Source organism: Varanus komodoensis, unplaced genomic scaffold (genome assembly GCF_004798865.1).
Source record: "Varanus komodoensis strain SLA01 unplaced genomic scaffold, ASM479886v1 scaffold48, whole genome shotgun sequence".
Classification (NCBI taxonomy): Eukaryota; Metazoa; Chordata; class Lepidosauria; order Squamata; family Varanidae; genus Varanus; species Varanus komodoensis.
Genome location: NW_025336059.1, coordinates 2,910,877 through 2,930,943, shown reverse-complemented (window position 1 = coordinate 2,930,943; position 20,067 = coordinate 2,910,877). Strand labels below are relative to the sequence as shown.

The following is a 20,067-nucleotide window of genomic DNA, read 5'->3' as shown; positions in this document are numbered from 1 at the left end:
GTTTGAATCCCCGGGTCACACCCAGCCACATGCATGGACAGCCCCTGTACCTTCTTTTTCAGCTCCACACTGATTGCATTCCCTTCTTTCAGGTAGACTGCATTCCCCCACAGCTGATCTCTCAAGGAAGTGAACTGGTGAAATTTCCATTTCCGGAAGGCCCACTGGGCGAGTTCATACTCGTGCTGAGTCCAGGGCACTGCAGGAAGGACAGACGCAGCTCAGGCAAACCGCTCTAGCAACCGGGGGAGCGGCTGTTTCTCATCGGGCTCGCCCTCAGACTATCTAACTGCGTATATGTTCAGAATCTATAGCACAGATGTCCCCAATACTTTATGGGTCACCAAGCACGTCTGGGATGTTGAATGTCTTGGGTGCTCTCCCAGACTGGCTACCATGGAGGTGAAGCTTGCTCGTTCACAAAATGGCTTCTGTGGCCAGCACAGCCAGGCAAGACACATTCATTTCCTGGAAGGCAAACTGGTGACCCTAAAAGAAAATCCCCTTGCACAAGAACCCAAGTATAAGGCTGAGATGATGGGTGAACGCCAACATTTATCAAGATGGCACCGGGCGGCAGGTTTTTACTTTGCAGCACACCAGCTTCCCACCACCACCACCATCATCCCAGTGTTTTTCATCCTTAGAAGATTCCCAGAAATTTTAGGGACCCAAGTTCACGTCTGTGGAACTGACTCACCAACCTCTGGTAAATGTGAAACCCACAAGGAATAAAAATATAAGCCCCCTCCTTCACGAGGCTGCAGCAACTCTCAGCCAAAGCCATTGTTCAGCCTTAGACCTTTTGCGAGAGAAGTTATAAAGTTAAGGAGCCCCTTTGAAATAGGGAAAGAAGAATGTAAAAAGATTATTACAGCCTCAGTCAGTCCACAAATAGCTACACTAGCAAAAATGCCTACACACACACACGCGCGCGCGCGCAAGAAGAGGGAAGCTTCCCTCTCCCTTGGGAAAGTGCCCTTAAATCCTAGCTAAGGACCATAAAATGTGCTACAGGGTCCAATGTAAGGGATGAAGCTCAGTGAACCTGGCCTGAGTCCAGTCAGTGCCTGGACAGGTGACGAAAGGGATGCTGCTTTTAATTCCATGATGGAAAAAAGGAGCGGGGATAAATAGAATAGTTATAATGACCTTAATACTGATGCAGAAATGTTCCTGGCGGTTATTGATTTCAAACTGAATGACATAGCAGGGCCCTGCTACTACTAAGAGGACGAAGGCTCCGCTATCAGAGCACACACAGAGACCGATCCAGACCATTTCTGATATACCCAGAACTTACCTTCCTCTTCCTCCTCCTCCTCCTCCTCTGTGGTCTCCGCAGCCAAGGACCGTGTCTCAACCTGCTTCTGTAAGGCCTGGAGTTTACTCTCATAGTCCTGAAGGGGAAAGAGGAAAGACCAGGTAGGAGAAGGGACAGAGGAAAGTGAGAGAAAGAGAGAAAGACAGGGAAGCCAGAACACACAAAATACACCAGAAATGGGAAAGAGAGGAGAAAAGAGGCAGGTGGAAAAGAATGACAAAGAATTCCTTCACTCGTATATTTCTCAGGGAAGCCAGAGGTCTTCCAGTGCCGTTCAAGCTGGTGGACAGCCTTCCCCAGTGTGGACCCCCCTACAACTCCCCGCTTTTCTGATCACTGGCACCCAAAGGCCGGAGCTGATGGGAGCTGACCCCCAAGACCACCCGAACGTGCCTCGTTGGGAAGACTGCATTGCAACCAGAAGACTATGGGTGCAATCTGGCTCAACGGCGCCTCTTCAATCAGCCTGCAGATTGCCCACTCCACCCACCACAGCAAGCTACCCAGGGGGCACTCTGGTTCTTCCCAGATTTTTCCATTCACCTGGACTCTCCTTGCATAGCTGGTATTTTTATTTCAAAGCACAGACATTATGTTCTACAAATATTTAATGCAGCAAGGTAGAAAAACCGGCATGATTTCTGTCTCTCCTCCTCTGTAGCTGCCTAACTGGAGAGCTCCACCCGCAGTGCCGGACCACAGCTCCCATGTTCTTCAGCTTGGCTGGGGATGGTGGGAGCCATAGTCCAGCACAGCTGGGAAGCTGATCTAGCCCCTTGGACAAGACCAAAAGGACTTTTAAAGCAAGTTCCCCTGAAGAAGGACCCACCTAGATGAGTTTCGAGAAAGACCATTCCCCACTTCTCTAGTGGTTCGGTGCCAGGCACGTGTCCACCTGACATTCCCTACATTCTCTCCTTGTGCTGTGGAACTTGAGGCAGTAAACACTTGACGGGGCCCTCTGGTCAGTGGATGGGGCTTCTCTCTTGTGTATCGCCTGCAGTGCCTGATCCCGCCCAGTCTTGGCATCTAAGCACGCTCAGGCCAGGTTGGAATCTGGCTGGGAGACACATTCCCGCATTAAGCAGGCGGCTGGGCCCAATGGCCTGCTAAGCCCCTTCCAACTGCGTGATTCGACGAAGCCAAGAATGCTCCTGAGGTGGTGGGTGGTCCCACCTTGCTATTCCGTGATGCCGTCCTCAGTGCGTGTGGGGCAGGACAGAGCGTTCAGGAAGCTGGGACAAAGCCCTGAAAAGCTCCATGCACTAGCCACTGTCTAGAACGGTCACCTCCAAACCTGCACTAGAGCAGACACACCCACCATGGCTCTGTCTTGCTTGATGCAGGAACCAAAGAGCCCAGTAACGCTAGAGATCAGTAAATCTGCCGGGCTCAAATGTGCCCCCACACTGGGAGGGTAATAAAAGGTGATTCCCACTCCAGTAAATGGTACAATCCTCAGAAACGAACACAAGAAAACAAGACAAAACACGTATGTTACAGGCTGCAGGTCAAAAAAAGCCAAAATTACTTTTTAGAAAGCAAGTTTGCAGAGAAGGTGAGCCAGGAGAGAACACAAAGCAAAGAAACAGGATTGACACACAGAAATGCTCGGAAGAAAAGAATTGCCCCAAACCGGAAAGCACCATCTAGGTTAACAAGCAATGAATGCGTTTGTGCCCTTACCCAAAGAGGTGGTGGGGCATTGTCAGGGAATCCCCGGGAAGTGGTGGTGGGGCATTGTCAGGGAACCCCTGGGAAGCGGAGACAGCAGTCCTTAATTGCCAAGTCTTTCCAAATAAAGCCGGGATGGATTAACTCTTCCCTACTCATGTAAACCTGTATGTATTTACTCAGAAACAAGTCCCCACTGTTTTCAGTGTCATCTACTCTCATATCAAGTATGCACAGGATGGGTACCTTAAATCTAAACAGGTCGGATGTCGCTTGGCTAGCCTGTTCAACTTTAGCTTGGGACCGGATACAGGAGGAGGGCCAGGCGTGGGAGGATGGCGGGGGGGATGAGAGAGACATGCATTCACGTGCCCCAAATTCAACACAAAAGGCCACTATGCTGTATCAGACACATCTGTTTCCAAACCAGACCCTCTCTTTGGGCTTGCAATGGAAAGAGAGCCCAGAAGACATGGGCTTCGGCACCCAAGGGATGTGACCTATCAAAATCCCACCTGCCTTTTAAGACTTGTGGTAATCCATCTTCTGAGCAGGCATCAAACTGCTCTGGTGCTGCTGGAGGAGGGAAACATGAATGGGAAGCACAGCTGTGCACGGCGGGATGCTTAGGTCCCAGTGGAGAAGGCGCACTGCTTGGCGCCAGATCCCCTGCTTTGCAAGCAGAAGGTCTTCAATTCCTTCCACAGCATCTCCAGTTAGCTAGATTGCATGACAGGCAATGGAAAAACCTTCTCTGGCCCAAACCCTGGCGAGACCATGCCAAACAAAGACGACACAAGAGGTCCAGACGGGCAAACAACAGAATTCAGAAGAAGTTCTTAAGTTGTTTCCCTTTGCTTGCTGGGAGGGGCAGCTCCTCTGTGTATTTTTTAGAAGCAGCCCTAAGCCAAGCCAAGCCAAAAATGTTACCAGACTGAGAAATATGTTTAACCACCCCCCTCCTCAGTATTTGTGTGTATGTCTAGATCTCTAGACACACACACACAGTGATATCATATTTTGGCTTGCACAGTGAAAGTAAAGCAGAGGTGGGTGGTGTGAAACTCTCCAGTGTTTCGTGGACTGCACTACCCATCAGCCCCAGTCAGCATGGCCGAATATGAAGGTTGCAGCCCATCGACAACTGGAAGGTCTCAAGCTGACCATCCCTCGTGCGACGGCTTCCACGCGCGTGGGAGATTTTGACACACTTGCATGAGGCCTATCCTGGGCTTCCTGGGCAAGCCATGTGGATAGAAGAATCTAAATGTAATAAAGGGGAGAGGAACAAGGAAGGCAGAAAAACAGGGCGTGAAAAGGGATGGCCTCTCCTCAAAAGCTTGTCTGCAGAGGCAGTTTCCCTTTGCTGAGGGAAACCAGTGGAAACCCTCCGGGTTTGCGCATGTTCTGACGCGTGTCCCTGCTAGACTCAGGCATCCAAGGGGCTCACAGGCATCCCAGTGACTCCCTGAATATGGAGACCCCACACTTCAGGTTCCAGGCGGCAGATTTCTGCCACTGGAAGCATATGGTGCAGAACTCAGTGCTGACGGGATTGTTGCAGAGTGTCCAAACGAAAAGTTCTGTTTTGTCTGAGCTTTCTGAGTACTGGTATGGGAAAGGCCACCATCAGTACAACCCCTCCAAAGCATTAGCCTGCGTCATGGTTTCTTTGTCTTGACTGTTAGAAAAATGTGTAGAGAAAAACCACGGCATCCAAAAAAATCCAGTCATTTTTCCAGTATGGGGGAGGAGGGGAGAAGACTGAACAAAAAACTGCCAAACTACCCATGTACGATTCCTGAAAATTCCATGTGCCATAAAAATATGTACTCTGATATGACATTTCTGTCCCCTACCTCCTCACAGGGCTTCAGGCATAAGACTTCCTGATCCTCGCCTGTTTTGTAACCCTTTCAGTGCATACCAAGTTTTCAGAAGGCTTAAGAAATTAGAACTTAAGAATTACTGCACAAAAATCTAAATATCATTTCCTCACTTCCACCATGACATATGGAAACTGCTCAGAGCTATTACAATAACCAGAAGGGAGCTTGGTTTGATTTCACAGACTCCTAACACAAAGGCTGGCAATGTTTGATCTAAGAAAAGAAGTGGCTTGGGAAGGTAAACCAGTTTCCTGGGCAACACTCAACAGTTAATTTAGCAGGCTGCTTCAGCTCCTCTGGAGCACATGAAAGAAGATTCAATATTGTTCGGAGGCAAAAAGAGTTAAGGAGAAAATAGCCAGAAAACCCTTTAGCTAAAAATTCGTATCATTAATGTATTCAAAAATTACTTTCCCTCTTTCAAAGGCTTAAGGATGAACATACAGTCAAAGAAAAGATGGAAACATGGCTTAAATATCTTGGAGAAAAATATCCAGTTGGTTTTATTTATCTGGGTAGATCTAACATGAACTGTTCACGCTGCTTGGGTTGCCACAGCATGTGTCTGCCAATTTCGGGAGAGTGCCAACTCTCTCTGGTAGATAACAACCCAGTTTGTACATCAGAAACAACTCATGTTTTATTAACTGTTAGTTGTTCATAGCAAAGCTGCAGTTAAACACCTCAGGGATGCTCTGACCCTGAGCATATCATTTATTGTGATATCCAAACCCAGAATTGAAGGTTGTTTGGGGAAGAACAGCCCAGATTTGTGACTCGTGGTTGTCCCTGTGTTACAAGCCTGGGTTTTTCTTCCCTCAAGGACCTCCAGTTCGAGATTCAGACAGTATAACAATGCAAAGATGGAACATTTCTGGGCTGCTTAACTCACAATCTTGGCTTGTTTCACTCAGCCGTCATGGTCAGTCACTAGCATGCGCTTTCCCATCCATTCACAGTCACTAAGGGCTTGTTTAAATCCTGGGTAGGGGGGATGTGAGTGGCAGCTGAAAAACGAGACACCCACATCTCTACTCACTTTCTCAATATCATGCTGGTCGTTAGTGGGTGGGGGGGAGCACGAAACTCAACCCACTGGGCTTCCCCAAAGCCAGTGCTCTGGCATCCCAACCAAGATGAGACAAAAGACATACAAGAGTATTTCAGAGTTTATTGAAAGCACTGTTTAAATGCATGAGCAGTTCTGCTTGTCACAAAAGGCAGACTTGCTAATAATTATAATAATAATAATAATAATAATCGTCAAAACCACTTTTAAAAAACCCCACCGATAATAAATGGACAGGTTTTCAAATGTCAGCACTTCAGTGGAAGAGTCAATTCCTCCTTTACAGTAATCATGAACTGGGTTCACATCTGGAAACTCTTGAGATTTCAAAATGCAACCTATCCGAAGCACATTTTATTTATTTATTTATTATTTTTACAATATGCAGCCTAACAATAAGGTAAGAGGGGCCCTAGGAGTGAAGCAAAAACAAAAAACAAAAACAAAACCTCCTGAACCTACTACATTCAAAGACATGTAGGATCCTCTGGAGAGATTCCTTGATTGAGCCAGAAAAGAAGACTGAAAAGAGCACCCCAAAGCGGGTGTCCCTCCTCTCCCTGTACCTGCCTACCTGGCAAGCCCATCAGAAAAATATTTAGGGACACACTCAGCTGACTAACTTGAAAGCTGCACTGAGACTCACTGACTACACGGGTATAACAGAAGCCCCCACAAGGAGGGCCAGCAGGCCGTCCATTGCCAGTAAGCAGCTTTCCCCAACTGGGTGCTCCTCAGACACGGACTGCAACTTCCAGCACTCCAAGCCAGCAAGGCTCACCACGAGTGATGGGAGTTGCAAATCCAACATATATCAGTGAGGTACCAAGCTAGGGAAGGCTGTCCTGAGTATTATTTTACTTGCTTTGGTTACAGTGGCGACCTACGTTACTTGAGAGCGCATCCCACTGAAATGTCTGTGCAGAATATGTCCAAGTTGATACCGTGAGGAAGGGAAAGTGTTGGACTTTCGCAGCACCAGTGGATTTATTAAAAAACCAGGGAGGGTATAAGGATTAGGCCCTTTTTTCCCTGCAAAAGAGCCATCTAGGGATGTGACTCAGATGAGAAGGGGAGATTGGAATCTGCCCTTGGGAGATAAGCCGGGTGAGAGTCACCCAGCTTCAGACACACAGGAAGGCAAAGTGGAAAGAGGGCCGGCTAGTTGAGGACTGTCAGGGGTTCCAAGCTAGCCCTTGGCCAGAAGATACTCCTCTGAGGTGTGCGTGAGTGGGGGGGATCTGCAGTGGGTGGGAGAGGGGATATTTTCTTACAGGCGGCTTCTCATGAATAAGTCACACTTCCTTAATAGCGACTATGCTAACTATGCTTGTCGCTTTTGCTCTTGACTTTTGGCAAAGCACTTCATTTGCACTTGGAAGCCAGTAAGCCTGCATTACCTTAATCATGTGTTTAGTTAGAAGGCCATCCTCTCCCTCCATCTGTGTCATCCCACCAGAGCCAACGATGCTGCACAAGCCAAAACTACCGTGTTTCCTCGAAAACAAGACCGCATCTTATATTAGTTTTTGCTCCAAAAGACGCATTAGGGCTTATTTTCAGGTGGTGTCTTATGTTTTCTTAAGAAAGCTGTAAGATTCTTGCCCCGAGAGTCCTCCACCATTCCCTTCTTATTCTTGATGGAGCTCTTTGCTCTGTTCCTCGTTTTGATTAAAAATACAGCATTAAGGAAGGCTCAGTCCCACATATATCTAAACTACAGGAGTGAGAAAGGAGCTAATCAAGGGGAACGTAACGGCGTTTCTACCAGCATGAGAATCAGTTTAAGCTGTTACTTTTGAAATCCCATGCTGTGCCTTTTCCATCATAAGCTGGACCACTATCCTGGCTTCTGCACCTAAAATCCAGAATGTACTTCGAGAAGTACATTCACTTTGAAACCAAACAACCAGACACTTGTATTTGTCCGTTCAAGTGGCTTCATCGTCCCCTAGGCTGAATGGTGAATTTAGCTGTCTAATCTGTAGACAGCAGAAATCTGTGCGATCATGACATGAGAGTGGTATTTCTCACATCTGGTGCAAAGTCCAGGCCCGCTGAAGGAATGAGATTGAATGCCCGGACAAAAATGGACTGTGAAATCACGAGTCATTGCAGCGAGCAAACAGATGAAGATGCTGTTGCTCAAATCATATCCGGGGAAGCTCAGCTTGACTCAGCTTCACCTTTTTCCAGCACTATGTTTGTTACATGTCTTCTCCATATTGGATTGTGAGGCCCAGGGTGGGGGTTAAAGAAAGGTCTACATGAAAATTTGTAAGAATTCCAAGCGTATGCACTCTGTGTGTGGGTTTTTTCATACACTGCATCATAATCTTTGGAAAAATAGAGATGTTGAGGCTTAACGCTTTGCGTTTAAGTTCAGCGAGTTCAAATTTGACAAACCGGCATTCAAATGTGAACCAGAGAACTTTCTCACCGGTTTCTAAGCTGTGTTTACCCAACCAACCTAACCTGGATGCACTGCCTGAAATTCCCTTCAAGTGAACCAGGGAAGCTTAGTAGCCCTAGGGAACTATGCAGCCAACACAAGACATTTGCTATCCTCACAAAATGATTGCTTGAGGTTCCTTGTAGATTATACCAATTTCAAGGTGGTAGCACATGTATACCGACCCACCCACCCTCGTTGCCCTCGTCCTGATGAAGCCAAAAAGCAAGAAAAATCGTCCTCTGCTTTCCCTACTCTTAACACATCAATCCAAGCAAGAACTGGAGAGGGGCAGAGGTTTCAGCTGGATCCATGGCATAGCTGAAGCCAGCATGCAGAGCTGAGTATACAGAGCTGAGGCAGAGTTTGGCTGCTACTGTAATTTCACACTGATTCTACTGAAACCAAGAAACAAAGGTGTGTTAAAAGCACTCTGGCAAGAAGAAGTTTACACAGAGGCCACCACAGGAAGAGTCACCCATATTAATATTTATTTCCCAAAGGCAGGGAAACCAAGTAACCAAAGGAAGGGTCCAAACCCAGAAGGTTTTCATGGGTGAATTTAAAGAAGATGTGCATTGAAAAATGGAAACAAAAAAGGAGGCCAAATATAACCTGTAACACAACGATCAAACTCTTAAACTTTTACCCAAAACCTTAACAGGCAACATTCAACACTAGGAAGTAGATTTGTGTTGTTGATTGTACAAAGGACAACAAAAACATGGGGAAAGTAGCCCTGTAGAAATTCCAGAATTGTTTCTTTGTAAAAAGTGAAATTCCAATATAATAAAAGGAAGATACCCAAACCTCATATGGTAGTCTTCTCCCAAAACCTATGATAAGGGCTCTTTCAACCATCAAAGCATTACAATTTCAACGTGTTTTATCGCCAATAATAGATGGGTAAAATTACTGACTTGTGCTTTGTATATAAAATCACTCGATTGCTAAAGATCATCCCCTGAACCCCAAGGTGAATTGCTACAATCCACCCCCCACCCCCACCCCCAACACTACTCTTCCTCCTCAACCCCTCCTGGGACTCAAACAGTTGTTTCTCTGCTAGTTTTGAGGTTAGGTGCGGAGAACTGCCTCCTCATCCGCGGAGGGGTCACAAACTGGTTATAGTGGTTTGGCCAGTCAGTCTGTCGTGGGTGCCCACTGGCGGTGGCGCTCTCTGGATTCACTCCTCCGCTGCTATAATTGCAATACGACTGGCGGTGCTGGTGCATATGGCGCTTCTGCTGAAAAGTCTGCAAATCGTGGTTCTGGGGCCCGCCGTGAGAGGGCAACATTTCGGAAGAGCCGGACATTTGGTGGCGCGGGCCCTTCTGTTGGCCATTGAGAGAGTTGCTCCGCCAGCGCAATGGAGCCGAGGGCTCTGGCTGTGGTTTACTAGGCTGTGGTTGAACATTCAAGGGCTGCCTCTTGATCTGGACATTATCTGGACCCCTCTGTGGGCTGCACATATACCAAAGTTGCTGGGGGTTCTTGGGAAGGTGGGCTTGGCCATGTGTGTCTTTGCTTTCCCTGGCTTCCTCCTCCTTGCTGTCTTCCTCCTTTGGAATCCGAACCTCGATCACTTCGTCTTCGGTGATGATAATATGAGTGCCAGGGCTCCAGGAGTTCCTGTGCTTGGGGTTGCTCTTGAATGGGAAGCGTGGCTTACGATTCTCTGGAGGGATGAAACGGTGAGGCATGTTCTGCCGACGGAGCTGCTTGGTAATTTCCTGCTGCTGGAGATTTTTAAAACGGATTTGCTCTTGCCTCATCCAGCGCAAGCGCCCTCGCCGGAAGGCAGGGTCATCCTCCATTAGCTTAGAGACACGGTCCTCCTGGTTGGGAGCATTTCTCCCTTCACTTCTTACCCTGCCCTCAGCATCTGCCGTATTGGTGGGACCAGCCTCTTTCACTTTTGTAGTAGCTGCGGCTGGCTGGCCCTTGGGTTCTTGGGAGCCGATAAGGGGCAAGACCTTCTCCATTTTGAGCATTTTGTTCCGGAGGACTTTTATCTCTTCATCCTTCATGTTGTTTTGCTTCTTCACTTCTTGCAAGATATCCTCCAGTTTGTCTATGTGCACCTTAAGATCATCCACATCAGCCACGCCTTTCCCGTTGAGCAGGACGTCTTCAATCTTCTCGTCTCCAACACCGACCGTGTCCCAAACGTCTCGGGCGACTGCTCGCCACGAGTCCCGTTCATTGGGATCTTTCTTCCCATAAAGGGCACAAAGCTCTTTCATTTTCACAATGGCCAAGGCCTCAATTTCTTGCCGTGTGTGTCGGAAGTCATTGAGGGCTACCTCATAGCAGATCTCCTTTACCGCCTGGATCTTCAAGTCTGAGACAGTAACCCAGCGGGAATCCTTACTAAGGCGCCGGCGTTGAGGTATCTGATACATTTTAATGGGCTCCCGTTTCTTGCCGCTGCTGGGGAGACCGCATTTCTTAACTATGGTTTGTAACTTGCTGGGAGGCAACTTCTCTCTCAAGGAAGTGATGAGCCGCCAGCTTTCCTCACATGACCGCTTGTCCGAGTCATCCCCACTATCAGAGTCCGCGTCCTTTGGAAAACAAAAATCGAGAGGTGGCCCCAAAATAACCAAAATTAAAATTGGGGAAAGAAGGAAAATGTTGAAAAAAACAAAAAAGCACAACTAAAAACTAAGGAAGCCATTGGGAGGGAAGAATAAAACAGAATAAACGTTGTAAAGTCTAGAGTGGGATTCCAGTCTTAAGATACTCTTAAGATACTCTTTGTCCTAAGAGTCTTCAGCTGTTTTCGTTAAATCCAGACAACCTATATTGCATGAAACATTGGACTCTAATCATCCTAGGAAATTCCAAGACTTTCCATAAGTCAATCCACATGAACCTGGCAGAAGAATCAAAACCAAATACCTGGTAGGAAGGTGGAAGCAATACGTTACTCATGCTACAAACACGTGCACGACCCCAGTCAAACGTTTTTGCCTTGGTTATTTGCCGAGTTATTCCAATAAAAAAGTCTTCCCTCCGCAGTGAGTGAACCCACAGTATGCTGAGTGGTCAGATGAACAGCCAAGGTTAAGTTGAGTTAACACTGGTTAGTGAAAACGCTGTACACGTGGTGCAGGATGGCTCAGGTTTACAGTCTGCTCTACTAGAAAAGCAGCCAGACAAATGTTAGAAGAGAGAAACAGACTCAGAAGCAGTCACGAAGAACAGTGTTAGAAGTAGTGTAAGTGCCACCAGCGGTGAGAAGGTTTCAAGCTTCAAGGAGGAGCTGCTACAGAGCAAGAGGACTAGCTGAGGCGTTCCAAAGGGTTTTTTCCATTTACCACTGAGATTTTGCTTTCAAAATACAGAAGAGCTTTAATTATTGTAGGTACTCCTAAAGATGCACAAGACTTTGAAAGACCAGACCCCAGTAAGACTACATTTCAATGTCTTCAACAGTCTTCCCACTGTTCTATCATCAAGGCTCTTATGAATTTAAAAATTGTCAGATGAATTTTGGTCGCTGTTACATGCTTACAGTCGCTCTGGGAGCCTTTCTTGGCTGGAAAGCGGAGTAAGAAATGCTTCGAATATAAGACAGACAAACAAAAACCACTGGGATTTAAGAAATGCTTTCCAAGCACACGTCAAAGTTTTTCATGCTGTTCCAAGAGTGGTGCCCATTTATTTGTGTTAGCAGTTCAGACCTCTTTTAACCCAATGTAACACCATGGCGGTTTCCCAGAGCTTGCTTCAACAACCAGGAATCAGAATTAGTTACCCTGGAATCAGGAAGCCTGGGAAGTTTCGGCCACACCTCCAGTTTAACTCTTGGGCCGTTCGTAGGCCTGTGTCCTTCTCATGGGAGCCAGCCCACCCACCACAGAACTCCACTATTTAATTACACGGTGCTTTGGCATTCCCAAGGTAGGCAAACTTCAGGATTGAAAGGAGCAAAGGGCCATCATACTGCAGTGGAAATGGAAGATACCCAAACAGAACACAGACCACATGCTACGTTCAAGAAAATGCCCAGAAAGGGATGGGGTGGGGGCAGAAGGATGTTGACACCATCAAAACTGTTGCCTACTTTCTTGCTCTCTCGTAGCGCCTAAAGTTTGGATACTTGCTATTGACTTAGACTAGGACTGGGGAGATCCAGGTTCAAGTCTCCATCCAGCCATGGGTGACTTCCGAGTAATTCTAAGCCTAGCCTACTGCACAGAGAATTTGTGAGGATACAAACGGGGGGCAGAAGGCCATACACATCATGCCTCGGGCTCCTTGGAGAAATGGCAGGAGAGAAATGCAATGACATTTAAAAGCTAATCAAATTGTTTTAAGGGTTGCTTTTCTCACCCCATTCACTTATGATGGCCAGGAGGACAAAAGCAACTCATCACTGGGGAGCGGGGGAGTTAAATAAGTAGAGGTACTATTTATACTGAAGTAGTCAAGGGCTAGCTTCAATCTAACTGCCTTCCTTCATGGAAGAACATTCTGCAGACAAGCAAAACATTTCCCTCTAAATATTGAGGCCCACAGAACTCTCAAGGAAGGAAACCACAGTTCAGTTTGGCTAACTGGTTTGTTCCTTCAAAATGCAAGTGTATTTTGCATGCAGTGCCATGTTTGGAACTTCTAGTGGGCAGAAGAAGTTTTGGATGCAGACAGGCAGAGTTACTTCCTTGGGGGCAAGACAGGTGGGTGTCTTACTCGGGGCCCTCCTAGCCGTGGTGCACAGCTCTGCCATCGTCCTCTGGATCAGAGGATGAGGCCCTGGTGGAGCCTCCGACCTTGCACAAATCACAGGCTATAGAATCAGGCAAGGAGCCTTTGGCCAGTTCCTGCAGCCACACTTCTGCTCTACTTGTAGTCTACTGCCAGCTGAGAGTACTTCCAATAAATAAATCGTATTTATTGTAGTAGGAGAGAGCTCAAGCAATCAACAGGAGCCCCTTGGAGTTATCCAGCATCCAGTATTCTTCCTGCCTTGATCTTAACACTAACTCCCACGCAGGGCCATCTCAACATATGGGCCTGATGGGCACTTGCCTGTGGGCCCCATACTAATCTGTGTATGTTAACCCTTGGAAAATTGGAAAACTTCCACAATTAACAGTCGCTGTAGTTGTCGTAGGGGCCCCAGTACACTGCTTTGCCCGGGGCCCATCATGCTGTTAAGACGGCCCTGGGACCATGTGAGCTTCAAGGAACGAATACGACACATCTGCCTCATTTTGGCATACTGCCTGTTCTTAATGATGAACCACAGCCTATAACTCACCACACTCACTGCATCCCCTTCTGTGGCTTTAGAGCAGCCTTCACCAACCTGGCGACTTCCAAATGTTGCTGGACTTCAACTTCCATCAGCCTCAGCCAGCATGGTCAGAAAAACTGGGAGTCATTGTTCACAACAGGCTGCGGAAGACTATTTTAAAGCACAGTAAGAGGAAAAGGCCGGTGCTGGCAACAGCTTCAAAGACCTGCAGCCATTTGCTTTGTGGGGTGCCACAGGGTTTCCACAGGCCACCAAAGGGGAAACCTAAATGACTCCTTAAAGCCCTTGTTTGACATCTCTCCTTTAGGAAGCTCTGAGCCTTTCCCACTTTACCGGACACCACAGGTCCCAATTAGTTGCCAGTCTGCTTTCCAGATTAGCTCGTAATCCTGCAAAACGCCTTCTGTGTCAGGTGAAATCCAAATCTGGCCCATTCAATTAGCAACCATGGATTACCCCACCGGCCCTGTTTGATCTGTCCTCTTCAGTATAAGTTATTAGATTCTTACCTGACATACCTAGCTCCCTCCCTCCTTTGGAAAATTGGAGATATGGCTTGCATCCTTCATCCTCTACACTGGAAAAACGTGATCCGCTCTCTGCGCAGTTGCTTCCAAAAATGATCTGAACGCTCCAATGGGTGCGGAATGCAACTGCCCACTAGTCAACGGGTGGGATCTATTCCACTAGTTCTCAAACACCTGCACTGGTTACCTGGTTTCTTTCCAAGCTCCATTCAAAGTGCTGCTTTTGACCTTCAGTGACCCTGCAAGGCCAGACCCATAAAGGTTTTTGCAGTTGCCTTCTCTCACAAAAGCCCCTGCGGATTTATGGTACACCAACAAGGATCTTCTCCAAGTGCTCTTTCTGAAAACTAAACTCGGCTTCTACTGGTAGCGGCATCTTTTTGGCTGTGCCTCCAGAAGAGTGGAATGCATTTCCTCAAGAGGCCTCGGGAGGGAGCTGTAGCGGACAGTGACCTCTCCAGGCAGGGCTGGAAAACTCCTGTCTAGAATTCTGGAGACAGACTGCTAGCAAGGGCTGGATGGACCAAGGGTCTAACTCAGTAAAAGGCAAATTTCTACGTTTCTATGTTTGCCTTTGGACTCGCATCAGAAGCTGTTGAAAACAAGTTTGCTCTCTGCAGGTATGTGGGGTTTAATGGGAAGCGTGCTTTTATTAGGCTTGTATCTTATATTGCTCCTCCATTCACATGAAAGGAGAAGAAAGGTTCAACTAACTCTCCCCTCCACCTGTAGCCCTCTCCTATATACCCTCTAGCTCTCCTGAAGGTTCTCTGAAACCCAGAGGCAGAGGTCTGGGAAACAAAGGAAGCTACGCAAGGAAAAGGGAGGCAGACTTCCTGTTCCATGAATTCTGTGCTGTTTATAGAAAGAAAGTTAGGATCCAAGTTGTCAATGGTTTTATTAAAAAATCGCTAAGTACAACTGCACGCCAATTGTATTTTGTACTGTTTTACCTAGAAGGCAATTTGCCTTAGGAATGGTTGTGTTAACAGGTGGCACAGAGACGAGGTGAATACATTTTGTCCTCAAGCACTGCCTTCATCCAAGGGACCCCTTTACATTTCAGAAACAGGAATGGATCTAGCTCTTGCCACTAGGCGTTTAAACTCTCAGAAGCAATACACCATGGGCTTTAACTGCAGGCCCATGGGCCAAAACCAGCTCACTTGAGGCCCCATTATGGTTCTCCAGGTAGCCATGTGCTTTTTTCTGCCGCCACCCTTCTTCTGACCATTGCTTGTCCTGTGTTTGCCTGGCTTTTGAAATCACTAAAAAGGTGAAATATATTTCCTAAGGATTATTTAGTGGCAGGAATTTGAGGCCTTCCCAGATTTACATTTTGGGGCCTTAGAGAGGGTCTCAAAAACGGAATTTGGCCCTTCAGCTGAAAGAAGCTGCTATGCCTCACTTATGAATCAACTCGGTTTCCTGACAGAGTCTAAATAGGAAAAACAGGGTTATCTGAGAGATCTGCTGTGGATCAATCAGATCAAAGATCCTGTGGCATATTTCCAGGACCAGGAAGGCTGACTGGGAAGACTTACTTCTTTCCTAGCAACCGCCCTCCTCTCCTTTAAGGAAGTCTGATCACTTTGCCGCAAGCATTCTGTCAACTGTTGACTCAAGTCTTGCCCAGACCTGGCACCTTGCGAACGTGTTGGAAAGGATGGCTGGGGCAAGCTGGGAGTTGTAGGCCAGTGGGAGGGCACCATGGGCTGTCTCACCTTCAGAAGTGGCCTGCCTGCCTGCCTGCCTGCCAGCCCCAAGCACTTGCCTGTGACATAACCCCACATGCATCCAGAAGACCCTTGCTAAAGACTCAGTCTCCATGCAGGGCAGACAGGTTAAGACATGCATAGTTCAAGCAACCATCTGGGACACCACGTTTCTGAAAAATCCTTGCACACAAAATGGAATCCCGGACATTTCTTCTCAGCAGTAGAGAATTAGTACTTGGTAACAATCCAAGACAGAACTGAAAATGGGCAAACCTCCACAGCAACGGTAACCAGCAAGACTACCAGAAAGCAACTCCGGGGAGGTGGGGTGACAATGCAACACACAAGCCTTCCTTTTAAAGACCCAGGGCATTGGCACCATCTTTACACAGGGGCAACAGCAACTCAAGGGCAAGGTTTCCATACTTCAGGTGCCCTCCAGGCGGTCAAATTTAAAGACAAAGTAGCATAGAAAGAAGGGACAGTTCAGAGTGGGAGGTAAGAATCTGAGTTGCCTCTCCTGTCTGCGAGGATCAGGAAGGTCAGCATATCACGTTTTTGCAGAAAGCTCATAAATGTCAACACCTACCAGTCTCTGCTGCTCCAGTAAAAGGTCCGCTTCTTCCTTTTCTTTCTTGTACAGGATCTCCATCTCCTGAAGTCTGAGAAAAGAAGCCAAGGTCAGTTGTGCAGGTCACCACTTACCTAGTAATCAGGGTGAGATCCGTGGCTGCACCTTCCCATCTTGCTTCCCCCCACAAAGGATTTCCCCACAAAACTAATCATTTCCACTTATAGGAGGAGAGATTCTATTTAGAACAGCTTCTCCCTTCTGGGAGAAATATGCAAGGGGAGATGGATTTGTTTCAACACTGTAAAAGTGGTAACCATCTTGGAAAAGTGATGAAACTGTAGGTGGGCAGAGCAGATGGGCTCAAAGTCTTAAAGTCAATTTGCCACCAGCCAGAAATCTATTATCTACTATATGCCATGAAGCATTCCCTGACCAAATATTTTCACATGAGTTACCCAAGATCAGGAATTCTTAAATTCTGCCCAGTAGAAATAGAGCTTAACACAGAGTTGGCTAGAAGCAACTTGGCAGCTCTTTTCCTCTACACAGGAGAAAGACAGAGGCTAAAAGTATAAGCAATTTACAGAAAAGCAGCCATGTTGTTTTGCCTTGCAATTTTCCTTGAGTTGAGGCCCTTGGAGGCTGAATGCAAATCACCGCTAGATTCTAATCTTCCACCTGTTCTTTCTTGTTGCAGAAAGAGATCGGACAAGCGATCACAGGTGAGGAGAATGCGACAAATTCTGAAGAGAAACTAGAGTCCTGTACGTAACACGACTCAAGCTCCGTTTCGAGAAGAAGCCTGCATCTCTTGACGGTGCAAAATCCTTCCCCGTGCAGGCAGGAAAACAACCTGAAAAGCCTTCTCACTCTACAAAGGGGTTAACCTTCTGAAACTGCCATGCGGCCTCGCCAAAAGAGGTGTTGTGCGCGGACCACTCAACACTCCTACTAAAATATTCAGAATTTACCTATTCGTCTTTAATCGATTTAAGGGATGAGGCTGCACAATGTCAAGCAGAGTGTACAAGAGGAAATGGAGTATGCAGTACAGCACCCTTCCCCAAGCTAGCCATCTCTGCTGGATTACGGTTCCCAAACAGCAGCTCCACTTGCTGGGGATGATGGGTGCTGCAGGCCAACATATCAGAGCCTGTTGGACCAAGGCAGGCTGGAACAGACGCCATACAATAATCAACAATATGGACTAGATACTCAAACAATTACGAGCAGACAGAATCTCTCCATTCAGCACTACACGTATTTTCATTACCTTTTCTCCATCTCTTGCTTCATATCAATTCCTTGTTTCTCCAGCAGTTCTCTCTGAGCAAATGTCCAGTCTACTGGTTCAGAGGGAGTTTCTGCTGAGGGAGTCTTCTCCCGTTCAGCCCGTGCTTGCTCAGGATGATTGAAACGGAACACGTGATTTTTGCCCATAATAATGCGATTTCCTGGAAAGGCCATAAAAACAAAAGGATTGTGACGAAGGGGCTTTTAACAAGTAGGAACTGAACCATGTCATCCTCAGGCAGTGAACGCTCAAGGACAATCAAAAACCGGAACCCATAAAATTCTAACCAAGGAAAAGAGACGGGCATACGGGAAGGGCTCACAGCTCAGTGGCAGAGCGCTTGCTTTGCATACAGAGGGCCCCAAATCCAATTCCCAGAAGCTCCAGTTTCGAAAACGATGAAACAGCAAGTGACGTGAAAGAGACCCCAAATTGCCACTGCCAGCGAGGGCAAAAGGACACAGGGCTAGATGGACAAAGAAGTGGAGCTGAAGCCACACGGTCCTCTCCCAAACACTGCAGCTTCTAGCAGAGAAATCTAAATCCCAACATTTTACCTGAGCGTAGCTGGACAGGTTGCACCACCCTCTTGCCATTGACATAGGTTTCCGACCGCTCACAAGGTTCCAGCGTCACGATAACTGGAAAGCAAGCAAAAAGTATTCATGCAGCTAAAGTGGGAGAAGTCAAAGACAACCTCTGAGCTTCCGGGTACCACTTAGGAGACATTGCACAACCTCTCCCAACCTACTCCCCACTCCCTATCTTGGGCCACAACACCCAGCATTCCTGACCACTGGTCATATTGGCTGGGGCAGATGGGAACTGGGAGTCCAAAACATCTAGAGAGTTTATCTGAACAGGGAAGGCTGACATAGAGAAAAGTCCTGCTGGGTCAGACCAGTTCAGTCCAGCATTCTGATCCCGCGAGTGGAACAGGAGGGCAACAGTGCCCTCCTATTTGTGTTCCCAGCTACTCATATCCCAAGAGACACGGCCTCCAATTTATGGCCTCGAAAAGCCAATTTCCCCTCCTCTTCCCTCCGCTCCCCTTTCCTTTGCATGCCCTGCCATTTTAGCGTCTGATAGCCTGATAGCAAGGCCCGTTTCTCTCTTTTCCACTGTTATGCGCCGCTTCAGGAGACAGAAACTGGACAGATGTGCATTAAATAACAAACGCGAACATCACAGACTGCAAGTGCCCAGTTTCCAGATCAGCAGAAGCCTCCCTCAGGCCCACGAGCAATGTCCAACTTGGAATGGAGCTAAGAGGCAAAGCCGCATCATCAGAGGAGGCCAGAATGTAGCTAGCCCCATCTTTCCTTGCCAGGCAATCCCCCACATGCACTGGGCTACCATTGTCAGCATCTCCCAGCCAACCATGCCGGGTGGGGGACTCTGGGAGTTGCAGCCTAACACGTCTAGAAGGCCCCAGGCTGGGGAAGCCTGAGCTGGTCGAAGGTAAATTTTGCTTATCTCTAAGAAGCTGGTGACAAATGGAAAGTATCGATACAGGGAATCCCAGAGAACAAAAAGTCTGAGCTACTTAACCCAGTAAGCAAGCCCAGCATCCTCACCATCGCCATTGTGGTTCCTCTCGCTTCGGAAAACGCAGTGCTCCTCTTTGATGTGGGCCCCGCTCAGCACAATGTCTTGACGCCGTTCAGCATCTGCCTGGCCGACCCTACGTCCAACAAAGAGAATTCTCTATAGCTTTTAAGACCAAATACACGGATCGTGAACAAATTGATACTGGCACCAAGGAACACACCCAGTTGACAGCAGCTGTGGACAACATACGGTCCACAACCCATGCATGCTCCATGTCTGCCGCTTTGGCACTTCGGGAAGGTGGCACCTTTAGCACTGAAGCAGCCACTCTGAGCCTACAAATGACTTTTAGAGCAACCAAGTGCTACAAAATGGTTTCCTTCTCTGTCATGTACTCTGGTCCTTTCATTATCATTTCTGCTTTCTCCATTTTTTCTGTTATCGTTGCAAATAAAATTTATAAACAAAACCAGCCAGCCTCAGAATCCACAGTTTGAAGTTGATGCATTTTCAACAAACCACAGTTAATATTAATCACAGTTCCAGATTCAGACAACACAACAAACCATGGTTAATCCAAACTGGAAGCAGTGCTTCCTAAATCCTCTGTCTGAATGTCCAGAAGGAGAGGGAAGGAGGGGAGAAGAAAGTGTGCAAGTCTGAGAGAAAGCTAGCTTTTAAAAGTGTTTATTCACATTTTTATAATAGAAACACACTGAAATACAAAAC

General features: G+C 47.3%; 1 protein-coding gene across 7 annotated transcripts in view; it reads right to left on the bottom strand.

Moving 5' to 3' along the window:
- Positions 1 to 20,067, bottom strand: part of KIF1B (kinesin family member 1B) — a 121,698-nt gene that overhangs the window by 35,866 nt on the left and 65,765 nt on the right. For 5 of the 7 annotated variants that reach the window (XM_044445348.1, XM_044445350.1, XM_044445349.1 and 2 more), the window contains exons 17-22: positions 19,365 to 19,471; positions 18,345 to 18,428; positions 17,767 to 17,947; positions 16,509 to 16,581; positions 1,304 to 1,400; positions 51 to 199 (exon numbers count right to left, since the gene is read on the bottom strand). In XM_044445348.1, the coding sequence (XP_044301283.1) occupies positions 51 to 199; positions 1,304 to 1,400; positions 16,509 to 16,581; positions 17,767 to 17,947; positions 18,345 to 18,428; positions 19,365 to 19,471 (691 nt within the window). Of the gene's footprint in view, positions 1 to 50; positions 200 to 1,303; positions 1,401 to 6,038; positions 10,976 to 16,508; positions 16,582 to 17,766; positions 17,948 to 18,344; positions 18,429 to 19,364; positions 19,472 to 20,067 lie in introns of those variants that run through there. The other 2 variants (XM_044445353.1, XM_044445355.1) reach the window with 1 other exon arrangement.